Source organism: Sinocyclocheilus anshuiensis, unplaced genomic scaffold, assembly GCF_001515605.1.
Source record: "Sinocyclocheilus anshuiensis isolate Anshui unplaced genomic scaffold, SAMN03320099.WGS_v1.1 scaffold1541, whole genome shotgun sequence".
Lineage (NCBI taxonomy): Eukaryota > Metazoa > Chordata > Actinopteri > Cypriniformes > Cyprinidae > Sinocyclocheilus > Sinocyclocheilus anshuiensis.
In genome coordinates, this window is record NW_015540952.1 from 1 (window position 1) to 16471 (window position 16471).

Below are 16471 nucleotides of genomic sequence, written 5' to 3' on the forward strand. Positions count from 1 at the left end.
ACACATCGCACAGACGTCCCCGCGACGTACCTGTGCTATCTGGGCCCCCACTCCCACATCACTTCATATTTCAATGTTCAAAAATGTTATATTTAAAACATTAATCTAATAAAGCACCCATTTTTAGAGATGGTTCTGTGAATATCTAACTGCCTCCTAATTAAAATAAAGAAATAAAATGAATTATATGCCTTCACTTGTTCTATTCTCTTATTATCCTTTATCTCGTCCTGTCCTAGCTTTTAGTATTTTGAACGATGACTGAAACCTTGTATAACGGGCACTCCTCATATTTATTACCATCTAATAAGAAATTGCTTGTTGTATTCCTCAACTGTAAGTCGCTTTGGATAAAAGCATCTGTCAAATGAATAAATGTAACATAAAAACGAGACATCAAATTTAATACGCCCCTTACCTTAAGTATCCCAAAGTATTTAGATTAAGTTACTGAGTACTTGAGTACTAAGTTACTTGAGTAATCTAACGAAATACGTTACAAAATACTTTTTAAAGCATGTATTTTGTAATATGTTGTGAAATACATTTCAAAGGAACCTTCCCAACCCTGATTAGCTACAACCCAGCTAACAAAAAAAGGTCCCCAGGACGTCCCCTAAATGGCCTTGTACGGGACAACTTCAGAAAAACGTTTAAAAGGGTAAACTTTTCATAAAATGTAAGCATTACTAGATACACAGTGGTTACGGTAGCTAATGTCTACAAATATAAAAGTATAAATACCTTTTCGACCAACGAAAGCGAAAACTCAAGGCCGTGTCTGAGGAACACAGAGGACCGTTAACTGTCACTACGCAGCTGAGCGTTGCCATGGATACATATGCTGCGTGCCCTAAAGTGATGTCATTCGATCATGTGCTCATTTGATCGACGCTTGCTTATAGCCACATTGGGACATAGGCTACATTACTTCTATTTTTTGAGCTGCACATGGTATAGCAGTCTTAAATGCAATAACTAAAATAATAATTTTCCTAAATAACTTTTCTTGTCGGCTTACCAACAGTTTAATATGTAAATGGAAATAATGTATTTATTTGTCTTACCTGTGTTATTTTCCACTTTCTTAGTGGACGTCCTCAAAACGTCCGCCAGCGAACGTTACACGGCGGACCAGAACCGGACGTCCTCAAAACGTCCGCCAGCGAACGTCAAAAAGAGGACCAAATGCGGACGTAAGTGGACGTCCTCAAAACGTCCGCCAGCAAACGTTACACAGCGGACCAAATCCGGACGTCCTCCGAACGTCCGCCCCCGAACGTTACAAAGCGGACGTACTGCGGACCTAAACGGATGTTCGAAACGTCCGGGTGACGTCCCGTTTGCTGGGAATACACACAGTTCGGCATAAAGATCTCTGAAATGGTTCATCAGTTGTACATCTGCAACTGTTGAATATTTGCAAATGAAGTGAATGATTTAAACTATTGGATTAATAATCTCAGACCACACAGCAAAAAAAAAGCATTGATAATCCATTTGCTCTATTATGAATTCCTTATAACTGTTGCTGACTCCACAAAAATGTAGAGAATACATTTCTTGCCAGAGGAAAAACACCCCTGTTTGCATCATACTGTTGAATACCAATGAAGTCAATATTATGCCAATGTGCCAGTAAAATACCCTTTGCATGACATAAATACAGTACTATATTACTAACGCTAATGCAATACTGCCATCTAGAGGCGAGTGCTCCCATTGCAAGATTTCCCTGCAAGATTTAAACTAACATAAATATAAAAACTGTAAGTGCCAACCTCAGAAGCGATAAAAAATGTCAAACATTTTGGAAGTCAAAAAATAAAAAAATATCTCTTTCAAAGGTATTTACATTTATTAAAGAAGGAACTGCAAGGAGGTAAATACAGTACAATATAGTGTCAACCTGGTGCATCACATTTTAGGCACTTAGCATAAAAATATAAACTTGTGTCTCAGATCCCATTAAAACCTGTGTGACATGGGCATTACAACACGGAAGGACATTTTTGCTTAATGACAAACATTATTTGGTTGATGAGTGTCTGAGTGAGGACTATATTTCTGCTCATTCATGGTGTAACTTGTTTCAAGCTGGGCCATTTGAGCTGAATATTAGTAAACTGTTATGGTTTGCATAAACAATTCCACTACTTCATGATTGTCATGCCACAAAAAGGGTGACAAACATACAGAGTGAATATTGAAAATAAAACTTTATAGGCCAACAACATTCTCATGTGTTAGAAACAAAGTTAACTGACCAAACATGGGAAAGACGTCCTCAAAACGTCCGCCAGCGAACGTCAAAAAGAGGACCAAATGCGGACGTAAGTGGACGTCCTCAAAACGTCCGCCAGCAAACGTTACACAGCGGACCAAATCCGGACGTCCTCCGAACGTCCGCCCCCGAACGTTACAAAGCGGACGTACTGCGGACCTAAACGGATGTTCGAAACGTCCGGGTGACGTCCCGTTTGCTGGGAATACACACAGTTCGGCATAAAGATCTCTGAAATGGTTCATCAGTTGTACATCTGCAACTGTTGAATATTTGCAAATGAAGTGAATGATTTAAACTATTGGATTAATAATCTCAGACCACACAGCAAAAAAAAAGCATTGATAATCCATTTGCTCTATTATGAATTCCTTATAACTGTTGCTGACTCCACAAAAATGTAGAGAATACATTTCTTGCCAGAGGAAAAACACCCCTGTTTGCATCATACTGTTGAATACCAATGAAGTCAATATTATGCCAATGTGCCAGTAAAATACCCTTTGCATGACATAAATACAGTACTATATTACTAACGCTAATGCAATACTGCCATCTAGAGGCGAGTGCTCCCATTGCAAGATTTCCCTGCAAGATTTAAACTAACATAAATATAAAAACTGTAAGTGCCAACCTCAGAAGCGATAAAAAATGTCAAACATTTTGGAAGTCAAAAAATAAAAAAATATCTCTTTCAAAGGTATTTACATTTATTAAAGAAGGAACTGCAAGGAGGTAAATACAGTACAATATAGTGTCAACCTGGTGCATCACATTTTAGGCACTTAGCATAAAAATATAAACTTGTGTCTCAGATCCCATTAAAACCTGTGTGACATGGGCATTACAACACGGAAGGACATTTTTGCTTAATGACAAACATTATTTGGTTGATGAGTGTCTGAGTGAGGACTATATTTCTGCTCATTCATGGTGTAACTTGTTTCAAGCTGGGCCATTTGAGCTGAATATTAGTAAACTGTTATGGTTTGCATAAACAATTCCACTACTTCATGATTGTCATGCCACAAAAAGGGTGACAAACATACAGAGTGAATATTGAAAATAAAACTTTATAGGCCAACAACATTCTCATGTGTTAGAAACAAAGTTAACTGACCAAACATGGGAAAGTAAAGCTTCAGAAAAAAAAAAACAAAAAAAAAACGTATCTATTGTGAGAACTATAAAACACTGAACACTAGCTACTTAAATCAAGGATGGATTATTACCTCTCTGCCATCAAAGCTTCTTTCAAGCACAATAGACAAAGACCAATTAATGGACAGACAAATGAATACATCTGTCCTAACAATTAGAAAGATCTCTCAGGGAGACTTAAGTGTGGCACTTGTGAGGAGTTTGTGTAGATTAGATTTAAAGAGAAATTCTATAAAAGAAACTCAAAAATCAGCAGACTCGCATAGATTCAAAAGCACCATTGAGCACACCATCAGTTCTTGACAGTGCTGACATTTAAAACAATAGTTGCATAAAATTTAAAACTTTGAATGCAAAAGATATACTGAACGTTATAACTCTGCGAAAACAGGTGACCATCTCAGTTGTGTTTTGATTTGTTTTTTAAACTATCAATTTGTGATGTAAACCATCAACCAATTGTTTCTATGGAACATAAACCCATACTGAAAAGGCTTGATATTCGTACTATCAATGGGGAACATAGTGTCTAAAAATAGTTTGAAGGAAGTCTCTACTCCTAATTGTATGGTTTACAAATCAGTAGAAAACAAAAATCAATGTAGTGAGGATGAATGGTCACAACTTCAACTTTGAACTCTGCTAAGCACACAAGAATCTTACAAATCTGGACTTTACCATGAAAAACAGACTCTCGTTAAAACTTCAAGGCAGAATGAGGCACTCAAGTATTACAGAAAATGAAAATACAGTTAGTGTTTGGTTGGCTTTTTGAGGTTTGTTGGCTTGCATCTCAATACATCCTGTTTTATCTTCTTTTTTTTTTTTTTTAGTAAAGCATAATAGTACATTTACAGGTGCATTACTTCATTTCATATAAAGAAAAAGGACAACAAAAAGCACCAAAGCCATAACTAACAGATGTAGGTTCAGAATATCTTTACAGAGAAAAATTCCAACTATTATAAAGTCCATTATTGCTACTGAAATGACACAGGGTCTGATTTGACATAATGAAGGGAGATGCATGGTACCAGCGAAACATGAAACTGACCCTAAGAAACAATATGAGAACAAATACAGCATATTAATGGCAAACCACCACAAAAGACACATCATTTTAACAGGATGGTTTCCACAGGAACCATTTGGGCTTGTTATTAGGCAATATCATGTCTGTCACAATTCCTAAATAATACTTAAAGGGATAGTTCACCCCAAAATGAAAATTGTCATTCATCATTTACTCACCCTCATGTCTTGTCAAACCTTTAGGACTTTCTTTGTTCTGTGGAACACAAAATGTCTTGTGTTTTTTGTCCATAGAATGAAAGTCAGTGGGGTCTACTGTTGTTTTGGACCCCATTGACTTTATTGCATGAACAAAAACTAGTGATACGTTCTTCAGAATGTTTTTTGTGTTTCACAGAAGAAAAAGGTGTACAGGTTTAGAACTACACGAGGGTGAGGAAATTAACATTTCATTTTTGGGTGAACTATCCCTTTAAAATTTGCATATTTATTTATATTTCCACAATTTCTAAGCCCCAAAGGACATTAATTGGAAATCAAAATTGGTTCAGTGATGTAGGTATGACATATGTAGCCAACTTAAACTATCAAACACAGCTTCAGAATGAAAGATAATTATTGGAATTACCTGAGAAATCGATTCAATTGTCTGCATTAAAAGAGGTCTATAAGAGACAGCACCATCTTATACCAGTGATCTTTCTGCTTGCACCATAAACATACAGTGAGTCCAGTTTTCACAGTTCCATTCTATACATACTCAAGGGTTTTGATTTAAATATACAAGGGTGAAAATGATTTACATACAAACTCATTTCAGGTACCAAACTCTTCTCTATTACACTATACCCTTTAAAAGCTTCTGAAGAAAATTCTATGGAAAAATATTATCGACAAGTTAACTTTATGTTACTGTACTATTAAAAAAGAAAAGATTACAAAGAATCCGTTTTCTACAAATAAGGATGGCATTTGACCCAATCCAGGGGCTGTGTACTTGCATTAGATCAGCTTATTCCAGTCTCTTGTTGCCTCCATTAGATGCCGTTGACCATGGCTGATCCAGTGCTCTTGGTTGTTGAAAACTCGGCCACAAAACCAGCAACAAAATGTTGACTGCTGCTCTGAACCAGAAGATGAGGACCTCACCACCTCATATTTATTTCTGCTAGTCTTTTTTAACTTCAGTTTCAGAATGAATCTCTCTTGAACAGCACCTCCTACTGCCCTTAATCTTTCACCCCCACTGACATTGGAAGCATTCTGCTTTGAAAGTGTTCTTGGAGACTCAGAGAGGGCTTTAACAGTATTTTGGGACAGTGCCACTTTGAGAACTTCACCTTTGTATTTGTTCACTGACGTCATGATGCTAGCAACTTCAGGAATGTCTGCATCCGGATGGTTCAGCACAACCACAGGCTGGTTTCGACGGGGGCATTTGATTTCTTGAAGTGGACTAAAGGGACAGAGTCTCAGCGTTCTCACAACATCTTTTGCAACAGGCTCCCAAATTGACGTAGTGTCTTTCTCAGCTGACAACCTGCATGAGATTCTCCTCATTTTGGAGGAGCTCTCCAGCATTTCCTCAAACAAAGCCCTTCGCCTCCGTTTCCTTTGGCTTCGTGGACGGATGGAACAGGGAACAAGCGGCAACTTCTGTAATGCTACATCATGATCAGCCCTGTTTTTGATTTGAACGTTGGACTGGGGTAGAATATGTTTAAGCTGGGATGCGGGGATGAGTTTATGAATGAGACCTTGTGAATTAGTAGAGGTTTGAAGACCTGACGACACACTGGTTAAAGATTTATTTGAGGACATTAACAAACAAGGTGACTGTAAAGAGCTTGTGGCAAGGTATACTGACTTTTTGGCTGTGGTGTATGGAGCAGTGGAGAGAAATCTGGTGCCATTGGGACCTCTAACTATCTTAAGGAAAACCCTGTTTTTGACACCCTCGTTTACCCTGCCCTGGTTTAAAGTTTTCCTGTCTGAATTGTTCAAAAGTATACCTGACTTAGCAGGAGAAATGTATCTAACCAAGTAAGCTTGTCTCCCAGTCTGCAAGGGACTGGTTTTATCTGCTGCATTCACAGGCATGGCCAATACAGGACGAGTTGCAAGCTTAGAATTTGAACCACTTGACTCACTACTAACAGGGGTAACAGGGATTGGTCTCTGAACTAAGTAACAAGTCTGTGGCACGTTGGTCACCTGTTCTCCGGATGACTTGACAGCACCTGATAAGAGAAGAGATGTTTTAAGAGCAGAAGCACTGACGAAGTAGCGGTTTCCACTGCCACTTGGTGCCATCTGGGCAGATGCTTGATCTTTAGTTTCAAGATTTGAACTTTGTGCAGACATGCCAATTCTGCCTCCATTTAAAGTGAGAGCTACTCCCGTAGCCTTGCTGGCCATCTCAATCCCGGGTTTCACGTAAGACACATTAATTTTGGGAGAACAGGATTTAGTAATTAGCTTGAACCCGGCTCCACTTTTCAACTGAACTGGTACAGCATATGGAGTGTCTGTAGTTTGAAGGAACATCTGCTGTTTTCCTTCAGGTGTCTGCAAGATCCGAAGTGTGGTTTTGGTCGGCCTAACAGTTTCCTGTACTGTAGCCGAAGACCTCTTTCTTTCTTTTTCAAGTTGCTGGCTGATGATGGCGTCTGAGTGCTTTTCAAGTATCTTTCCCAAAACAGCCGCACTTCTCAAGCTTGCTGCTGCGTCCTCGCTTGCAAAGGTGATACCTTCCTGTTTCTCCTCTGGTGCTGATGAACAAGTCACTTCTCCTCCTTTTTCTGGAAGCACAGGAATGAGTGAATCATCGACAGTAGCTATGCACTCATCGACCTCAATATCACTATCTGACACTCTCTCTAATGCTTTCTCTCCGCTTTCAGAGACCAGATCGCTCTCATTAGCCCCTCCCTTGCCATCTTCTTCAGTTGGAAGAGAAGGTGATGCTGGCAGAGTTAAGCTCCAATCACCAAAATCCTCCTCACACTCTTCTTCCTCCAGCCCCTGCGGTGAGTCTTCTTCAGGCAGCAATGAATCAGGAGAGCTCCCAGAGGTATCTTTAGAATAATTGTGGAAACTAAAGACCTCCTGACTAGGGGAACTGAGAAAGTTATTTTCAACTTCTGTGTTACAATCTTTGGCTTCAGTTGATTCACTTTCACTAGTTTCATTTTGCAAGTTTGCCTCTGTGGTTTCATTTTTAGTTACTTCAGAGGACTTTACAACCATACTGTCTGAGGCTGGAGTCCCACTCGAGTCATAATGAGCATTTGGGTAAAACTGAGACCTCTCTCCAACTTCTGTGTCAGAGGTCTTAAGGTCAGTCGTCTTACATAAGGTCTCAACTTTGTCAGAACCAGAATTCTGCCCTTCTTTAGCCACTAAATCAAGGATGTTCTTCTTGACAGGACTTTTAATAGGGGAGTTTGGTTCAATGCTATTCTCACATGGTTCACCACATTTTGAGCTGAATAGAGGTTCCTGGATAAGAGATTCCTCCGACATCACTGAAAATGTTGCATCTGCAGTTGTTTTTGATGGACGTTTAGATTTCAAGATATCAGTGTTTGTGGATTTGTCTTCTACAGACATTTCAGGGTCTGATTTTGAATCAGAAACTGCATCAGGACCTGTGGTTTCATCAGCAGGCGACTGTGATCCTGAGGGTTCATCCAAAACTGAAACTAATGCTGTAGCCTCATGTTTAGATGAATCTACTTGAGCCATCTGCAAATCAGAAAGTGTGGTCTCAGAATCAGTGGAGGAAAGCTCTGAAGTTGAAACAGGAAGTGTTCTGGCTATCTGGTTATCATCAGTGGAGCATTTCTCACTTGAACAGAGGAAAGCTACCTCATGAAGATGAGGCGATGACCTCCCATTGGATTGACAGCTCTGACACCGGGAAAGTGCAGCATCTTTTGATGTCGCAGACAGTACTTTAACACTATGCAAGACTATGGTATCCTCATTATTACCCTGCCCTGCTTTACTTGCACTCTCAAAGCTAACTTTGTGCTCCTCTGTCAGGGGGAGATTGTTGCCAATGTGATTTTCAACTTCCTGTGACTCTTCTTTTATTGAAGATGTCTCATTTGATTCTCCTGATTCTAAACTGAGGAGCGATCCTATGCTTGGTGAAGATGAAGAGCAGGGGCTGCTAGTTATTTTATCTTCATCGTCACCGATGAGTGAATCAGAAACCTCATTTTCAGTGGAGTCCTCTTGTTTTGTCGGTATGACTTTTAGAACTAAATGTTTTTTACCATCTACCATCTTAAAGCCCATGACTTTAGTGGTGCAGTTTGGTGGAATAGAAATTTTATTTTTCACCATAAAAACAGTCAGTCCATTGCTGTTGGTTGAATTCAGAAGACCTGGACTAATCTCATGCTCTTGTAACTTTGGTTGTGGCGTTGTTGATGGAATGAGGTGCAAAGTTTGCAGCTCACTTTTTAGGGGAGACTTTGTCCATTTAATACTCTCTTTTTTAACCCCGACAGCTCTTTCAAGGAACTGCTGGGTCTCCTCCAAGGTTTTTTCAGGATTAAACAACCTGCCGTTATGATCAAGCAGACCTACACCAGGGATTGAGTTAAGTTTTGACATCCACTGCGGTTCTCTGGATCCTCCAACTAAAGGAGACTTTTTAAGCAACAGTTTTACTCCAGATGAATTAACTCCAGAATTGTCCTCATTTGTTCTCCACTTGTTCATCTCCTCACCATGTGCCACAGTAAGATGTTTGTTCAGGTACTCTCTGCGAGCTGCACTATATCCACAAATCTGACAAGAGAAAGGAAAAGTCCCAGAATGCACCACATTATGCCTCTGAAGCTCCCCTTGTGTTGTGGGGCTACCATGCGGACATTTCACACATTTGTGATTACGTTCGTTGTGATGATGAATGTGTTGAACAAAGGTTCCTGCATCTCGGGTGGAGAAGTCACACTTTTTACAGCGAAACTGTCCATTACGGCTGTGGCAGTTGGTAAAGTGCCTGGTGAGCAAAAGAAGCGAATACTGCACCCCATCGTTGCAAATCTCACACGTGACCAAAGTGTTTCGATGTCCGATGCGATGTCGTTGAAGAGATGAGAATTCATTGGTGACAAACAAGCAGAGATCACAAGGATAAGTTGGAAGAGTACCCTTGTGTGTTCCTTGAAAATGTTTCAGCAAGTCGTTAGGGCTGTAAGTGGTGTCATCTTTGCATTCTGAGCAACAAAAACTTAGTATTTTTCCAGAGAAGATTGCACCCTGCTGCATCTTACATGGAGTCTTTCCAGAAGCTTTGCCGTCTATGTGAAGATTATCAGTGGCTGACTCCTCATGGGGTGCTTCATCTTGGTCACAATGCTCATTGCAAGAGGCTGTCTCTGGAAGCTGATGTGCCAACTCGAGCGGCAAAGTGTGGTCCAGTGAGGTGTCATCATCCTGGCTCTGGTCATGGCTTTCAGGGGGATCATCTGATGTTGTCAGGTCAACCTCCATGCTTTAGAATAAAGGCTCCTGCAATATTAAAAAACAAACAAACATTATATTGTAATATGGGAATAATACTACTGCACAATTCATGTTTTACAGTAAATAAGGAAAATGACCCCTTTAGTAAAAGCCACTGTGCTTTATGTAAGCTTTTTCTCAAACATATATGCAACATGTAGAGCAGTGTTTCTCAACCAGGGGTCCGTGGACCCCTAGTGGTCCTTGACATAAGGCCAGGGGTCCGTATAAAGTATGAATTTTTGTATAAATTTTGTATATTTTGACATGACATGTTCCCATGAAAGAAAAATCCAATATAGCTGATGATATGGCCAAATACTGGACAAGTCAGCTAACTTGAATTATACTTGACAGCATTTGGTCCTCACAAAGACACAAATGATACGAGTCAATTTTGTTCTGGGGGTCCTTGAGGATGGTTCTGAATTGGACTGGGGTCCGGTACGCCAAAATGTTGAGATTCACTGATGTAGCGTATGTAAGTATTACACAAATAATTTAACTTCCGCTAAAAGTAATTTTTCACAAAATGACTTACTATATATGCTACATTCTCTCTCCAGTGCAGTCTACAATAGTAGTATTTGTTTAAAAATGACAGGATACATCTTTTTGCCTTTTATGCTTGTGGTGGCATTAAAAAAGCCGGAAAGAAAACATTTCAAAGCCATTCACCTCAATTCCTTACATCCTGAAAAACTGGTTGTCACACTATAGGCAAAGCAGCCTTTATGTTGTAGCCTATGCTACAGAATAAGTATAAAAAACGTATAGTCATGAATGCTGATAAAAACACTTCTATGAAATGTCAATGTAATTAAAAATTCAATTATTATCAGCCCAGATGGATTTAAACATTATTTTTTTTTAATATTCTACACAAGTTTATAATATAAAAAGTATAATACAATATTCCAAACAATATTTGATAAGAGGCAGGGGATGTGCAGACTTTTGTGAATTGGTTGTTTAAATTCTGTGAAAAGCCACTTTTCCACCTAAATTACCTGGAACAATTTGTCCCAGGAACTTTTTTCCCCCAGACCTGTTGCTGTCTGCGTTTCCATCGTGGTCTAAAGTACCGTGAAGATTAAGTAAATAGTCTGGTGAGGTAGGTCTGCGTTTCTCAATACCAAGTACGCAAAGTTCGGACTTGCATCCTCGGTAGTTCGGACTTTGCGAGTTCGACTCGGGAGAGTGAACTCCCGTGGACGGGACGGCGCTAGTCCGGTAATTCTGCATACAGCAGCGTACTTGATAACGTCAGTCAGCTCGCCTTGGCTACTGCAATTTTCCTCACTGTATTTACAATAAGATGAAATATGATATCAAACACCACTGCCTCCTTTCGTTTTCATTTAAACATATTAATAGCCGCAGAAATGTAGTTCAGGGAATGTATATAGCCTACATTACAATGAAACGAAATATTATATCAAATAGTATTGGCTCTTTTTATTTTCATTTTAACATATTAATAGATTAATAGAATAAAGACGAAAGACTACCTGTTAGATTTACCCAAAACAAATTATATCTTATGTTTAACCACTAAAGAGTCATCAGAGCCAGCGGCAAATGTCAGAAGGACTAGTCGAGTTAAGGCTGCTCTCGTTGGGAAACATGAGCACTGAGCTCCCGCTGATCGCATGGAGCTCACGGCTCCGAAATCGGCGAAACACATTTTTAAATAGGCACTGTCTTTATAAATAAACTACATTCTCACCTGAAATACTTTTAAAAATACATTTCATGACACAATAACAGTAAAATTTTCAAAATTCTACGAATATATGGTGGTTGAAATACAATGCTGCGTGAAGTCAACCAATCAGCATGCTCAGCGCCCAAGTCCCACCCCCGAAAGTTCCGGACCTTTGAAAAAGTACTACCTAGCGAGCAGGGACTTTCTGAGGGGCAATTTTTTACCCGGAACTTTATTTAGATCCTGGTTCCTGCGGTGGAAACTAGAGGTCGACCGATTGATCGGCCGGCAGATGAATCGGACGATTTTTGGCATTTTTTTTTATTAATCGGCATCGGCCGATTGTGCTGCAAAGTAGACCGATTTATAGGCAGGCGCATCTGCGGGCAGTTAAGCGTTGTTGCGGAACGCCGGAGAATCTCTCTCTGGCTGCATGAGATACGGAGCAACTCACACTCTGCAGCCGCTTTTTGTTCACACACAGCTTCAGCTAATGATGGCAGGGCAAAACAGACCGTTTCAAAAGCGTAATTACGTTTTACCCTACTAGAATTGATGCCTTATATTCATAAGTGCAACAAGTCATTTGCATGTGAAAGTAGAAACACATGCGAAACTTCTGGGCTGATTATAACGTGCACGTTAACTTTCCTCATGAAATGTGTGTGTAGGTCGGAGAATAGTATCCACGATGTCATCGCTTGTGGCCAGTGCACTATAAGCAGTTATGAGCAGCGGGCTGTGTAATATGGCTCGCAAAATCGCTAGCCCGACATCCCGGGGCTATTGTGTTTTCCAGTCAGGCTACCAAAATGTATCACCACTCTGCCCGACGGGCTATCTTAAATGCAGATCTCCCGCTGATCCTTAAAAACTCCTAAAGTGAGTTGTATCAAACTTAAGGCCATAAAAAGTTTTAAATATGTTAAATGGTATAAGAAATGTCTTAATTCAACCCTCTACGGACACCTTGGCAATTGAATCACCATTGGCTAGTATATTTTGTTGTTTACTCGCCAGACTGAAATACTAATATATATATATATAGAGAGAGAGAGAGAGAGAGAGAGAGAGAGAGAGAGAGAGACGTATTTCCTGGTCCAATACATGGCTGGTTTTCTTGCGTCAGCAAGTCATTTACAGATTTTTTTCCCCAGTCTTTGAAGCATATTTCCTACATTACTTAAAATTAAAAAGTGATATAAAGTCATGGCATCATAGCTTTAAATTTTTGGGGGGGTATATGTTTATGCATAAACCCAAGTAATGATTCAACAAAAATTCAAACAATATGGATTATAAATTCAATATCTCTGTTACTTAATGGAGAAGAGGAGAGAAGTTTGAAGTTATACGTTTAAATGCTGAGTAATATTAATTGCATATTAATGTATTGCACTTACTATATGGTTAGGGTTTCATTTGACCTATAATTCCTGATAAAGCAGCGTTTATTAGCGCGGAGCTGCTTTGTGTACAGCCGTTACTGGGGAAACTGCAATATTTCAGTGCTCCTAAAGCGCCACCTCGTGGCAGAGAATGAATTCGCATTTTTTTATTTGGGCTAATTAAATTAATTTTCGGGCTACCAAAATCTGAAGAGTACCTGCCCGAAGGGCTACCAGGGATTTAGAAATTTTGCGAGCCCTGACCTGCCAACACATCCGTGTGCCTTTGTACCAATTAAAAAAAACAAAAACAAAAAACAACAAACACATATTTTCCAAAAGGCTTATACTTTGTTGAATAAACTGAGCACTGCGCATTTCAAAATTAAAATGCAGCACGGGTGTTTTTATATGACTGTATCTTTGAAAAGAACCGACCGTCTTCAGAAAAGCTTTGATGTAATTTTAATTTCGTTGTTCCTGTAATGCCTGATAAAGTAGCGTTTGTGAGCGCAGCGCTGATTTGATTACAGCCATTACCGGGGAAATGCTATATCTCCCGATCCAACAGCGCCTCCTGCTGGCAGAGAATGAATTTGCATTTGCAAGTCTGTGGGAAACACTGGTTTCTGTTAGCAAACATAAACAAAAAGCATACTTCAGAACTATTGAGCCATGTATTATTACTCTGAATTAGGCTACTACTACTATTACTATCACTATATTGTACCCTGCAATAATCATTTACTCAAACTCACTTTTATGAGATGAAGGGAAAAAAAAAATCGGCATCATATATCTGCCGCCCTGATTTCTAAATATCAGCATTGGCATTGGCATCGGCCAGTGAAAAACCCATATTGGTCGACCTCTAGTGGAAACATACCGAGTACTGGCCCAAAGTCCCTAGTTCCTGGGTAAAGTTCCTGCGGTGGAAACGGGGCTAAACTCTCCAGAGCATTCTGCAGATTTCTATGTGGGTCTAACCATCACAACGTTCATATGTGTTTAAGAAATGTTCAGAACAGCATACTAACATACTACACCTAGTACTACTGCAATCTATGGCATGTATAGTTTGCATATGCCAATTTTCTGTATACATAAAATACAAGGATGACCCACTACATTTTCAAAAATGACTTTAAAAAGTGTGAAGAATGAACTGGAAGAAGAAATTCAGGCAGGTTTTTAACATATTTGACTAATGATTGAACTGAAGACATTTTTTTACACAAAATTGGAAATAATAAATGGATGTAATGCAATGATGTCATGTGAGCTCACAACTGCTCTAATACGGTTTAATACATGAAACGTTTATTGTGGAAAAATGCCTAGTGTTTAACTCAGTCTTTACACTGGTAGCCTGTAGTAATGAATATGTACTAAAAATTTATGTGTAAATTGAAATGTAATAATGTATAAATAAATATATATCAAATCAAATATAATTTTTTAAACATTGAACAAATATGTTGTCATTCAAACAATTCTACAACAATCAGTACAATTTGCAATTAAGTCATTTAATCCCACTGGTTGTGATCAACATTTTCTTTTGAGTAAAAGGCCACAAAAATAGTTGATCTATTTTAGATCAACATACTTAAAACATAGTTGTCATCTGTAGTGCAGTTTGTCTTGATTTCATGTGATCGTTTTTATATGGCTGGTGTAACGGTCTCATGACTACAGCAGTTTAATTCTAGTTTGCCCCTCTGAAAGATGAGTTTGTGTGTGTTGAATGCTCCATAAAAATAAAACAGGTCATAATACACAGAAACACAAAATACAGGGTCTATTATTTATGTATTTTAAAGGGGTCATATGATGCTATTTTAAAGATCATTATTTTAGACAGGCTCTAAAAGCTGCCAGGGCCGAGCATATCCACAAACTCATAGAAACCTCCAGGAAGGCCAAATAAAGTGCTTTTGCTTTCGCACTGAAACACACAGCGTCTCCCTGACATGGCTGCATCAACACTACTGCTGTTCCTGAAACCAAGCCTTCTTTCTTTGCGTGCACATTTGGGCGGCATTATGCTAATATTTCCACATATTGACGTAGATATGTGGGGGCGTGTTAGAACGAGCCATTTTAGGTAGGCGTGGCTGACTCTTAACTTTTATAAAGAATATCTCTTTGGATTTGAGACTTTAGTCTTTGCAACTTTACAGATCTTCTTTATGCACCAAGAGCTTGTAACACTCCAAAGAGAAAGGAAAACTTGAAATCGCATCATATGACCCCTTTAAGTCTGCTTTGGTACATATAAACCTACAAACATGTAAATGTGCCAGTGGTTAAATTTGTGGACAGTAGGAAAGCCTAGAAACTAATTTTGAATAATGTAAATTACAATAACAACGGATTTCTTATTGATTGCATCTTATTAACCAATTGAGCAATTTGACTCCCATGGCTGTAACTGTGATCAGCATCACTAACTTATTCAAAAATGTAGAAAATGCATTTATTTCACTGGGCTATCTAAGGAGCTGTGGAAACACTGGGGTTTAATGTTTTGTTAATATTTTTATGATGACCTCAATAAACTGTTTTACAATTTATAATGTGGGAAAACACTTTGATTTTCAGTGCCCTTAGAAAGTGGATGCAAGAACAAGTAAGATATTAAATGATGTGCCATTCATCACTTCAAATGTAAACTCATGTGTGAAGTGTAAACTTCATAATCTCATGCACATCTTTGTAGACAGCGTTGATTTATTTTCCACGACTGCAATATTAGCCAAACTTTTGACCAGGATTTCATTACTTCACAATCGCATTACAGATGCACGAAAAAACTTTTTAAAAACATGATTCAAAACCAGTAACAACCAACAACTAAGTCATGTATCTGCAAATGATTAAAGTAGGTTATCTGAATTAACTTGACATTCACCAACTTTGTCCAACGCGGACACGCACAATGCACATCCAACTAAAGGAAGTGCAATGTCAATCGACTCAACAACACGACAGTTATGGCCGTGCATTTCTAGATGCACACCGACTACCCCGCTACTCTCTTAGCGAACACATCAACAAATGTCACTCAAAGTCATTCACTCATAAGCCATGCTGTTTATCCACATCAACAAAAATAAAGCAACTCGCCCCCACCCACGCTGGATGTAATCAAACGATTAAAAACAAAGAAGTCAACGCAAGAGCACACTACTAAAAAAAGTGACCGTTACAGTCGAACTGAATGCCATTACGTCTTAATTGAAACTGCTGTTTTAAATAAGGGCAGTTTAGAGAAATGTACCTCTTTTTTCTCTTTAGACTGGCAGGTCGGTGACGGCAGCCATGACAGTTCCATCCGGGTTCCGCTCCCTTCACTGCGCGTGAGGCAGGAAC

General features: G+C 39.1%; 1 protein-coding gene across 1 annotated transcript; it reads right to left on the minus strand.

Moving 5' to 3' along the window:
• Positions 1 to 5444: 5444 nt before the first annotated feature.
• Positions 5445 to 16471, minus strand: LOC107689947 (zinc finger protein 518A-like). Its single transcript, XM_016488135.1, has 2 exons — positions 16380 to 16471; positions 5445 to 10006 (listed from the first exon to the last, which is right to left on the minus strand). Exon 2 carries the CDS (start codon positions 9986 to 9988, stop codon positions 5480 to 5482), a length of 4509 nt encoding a protein of 1502 aa, XP_016343621.1. The 5' UTR covers positions 9989 to 10006; positions 16380 to 16471; the 3' UTR covers positions 5445 to 5479.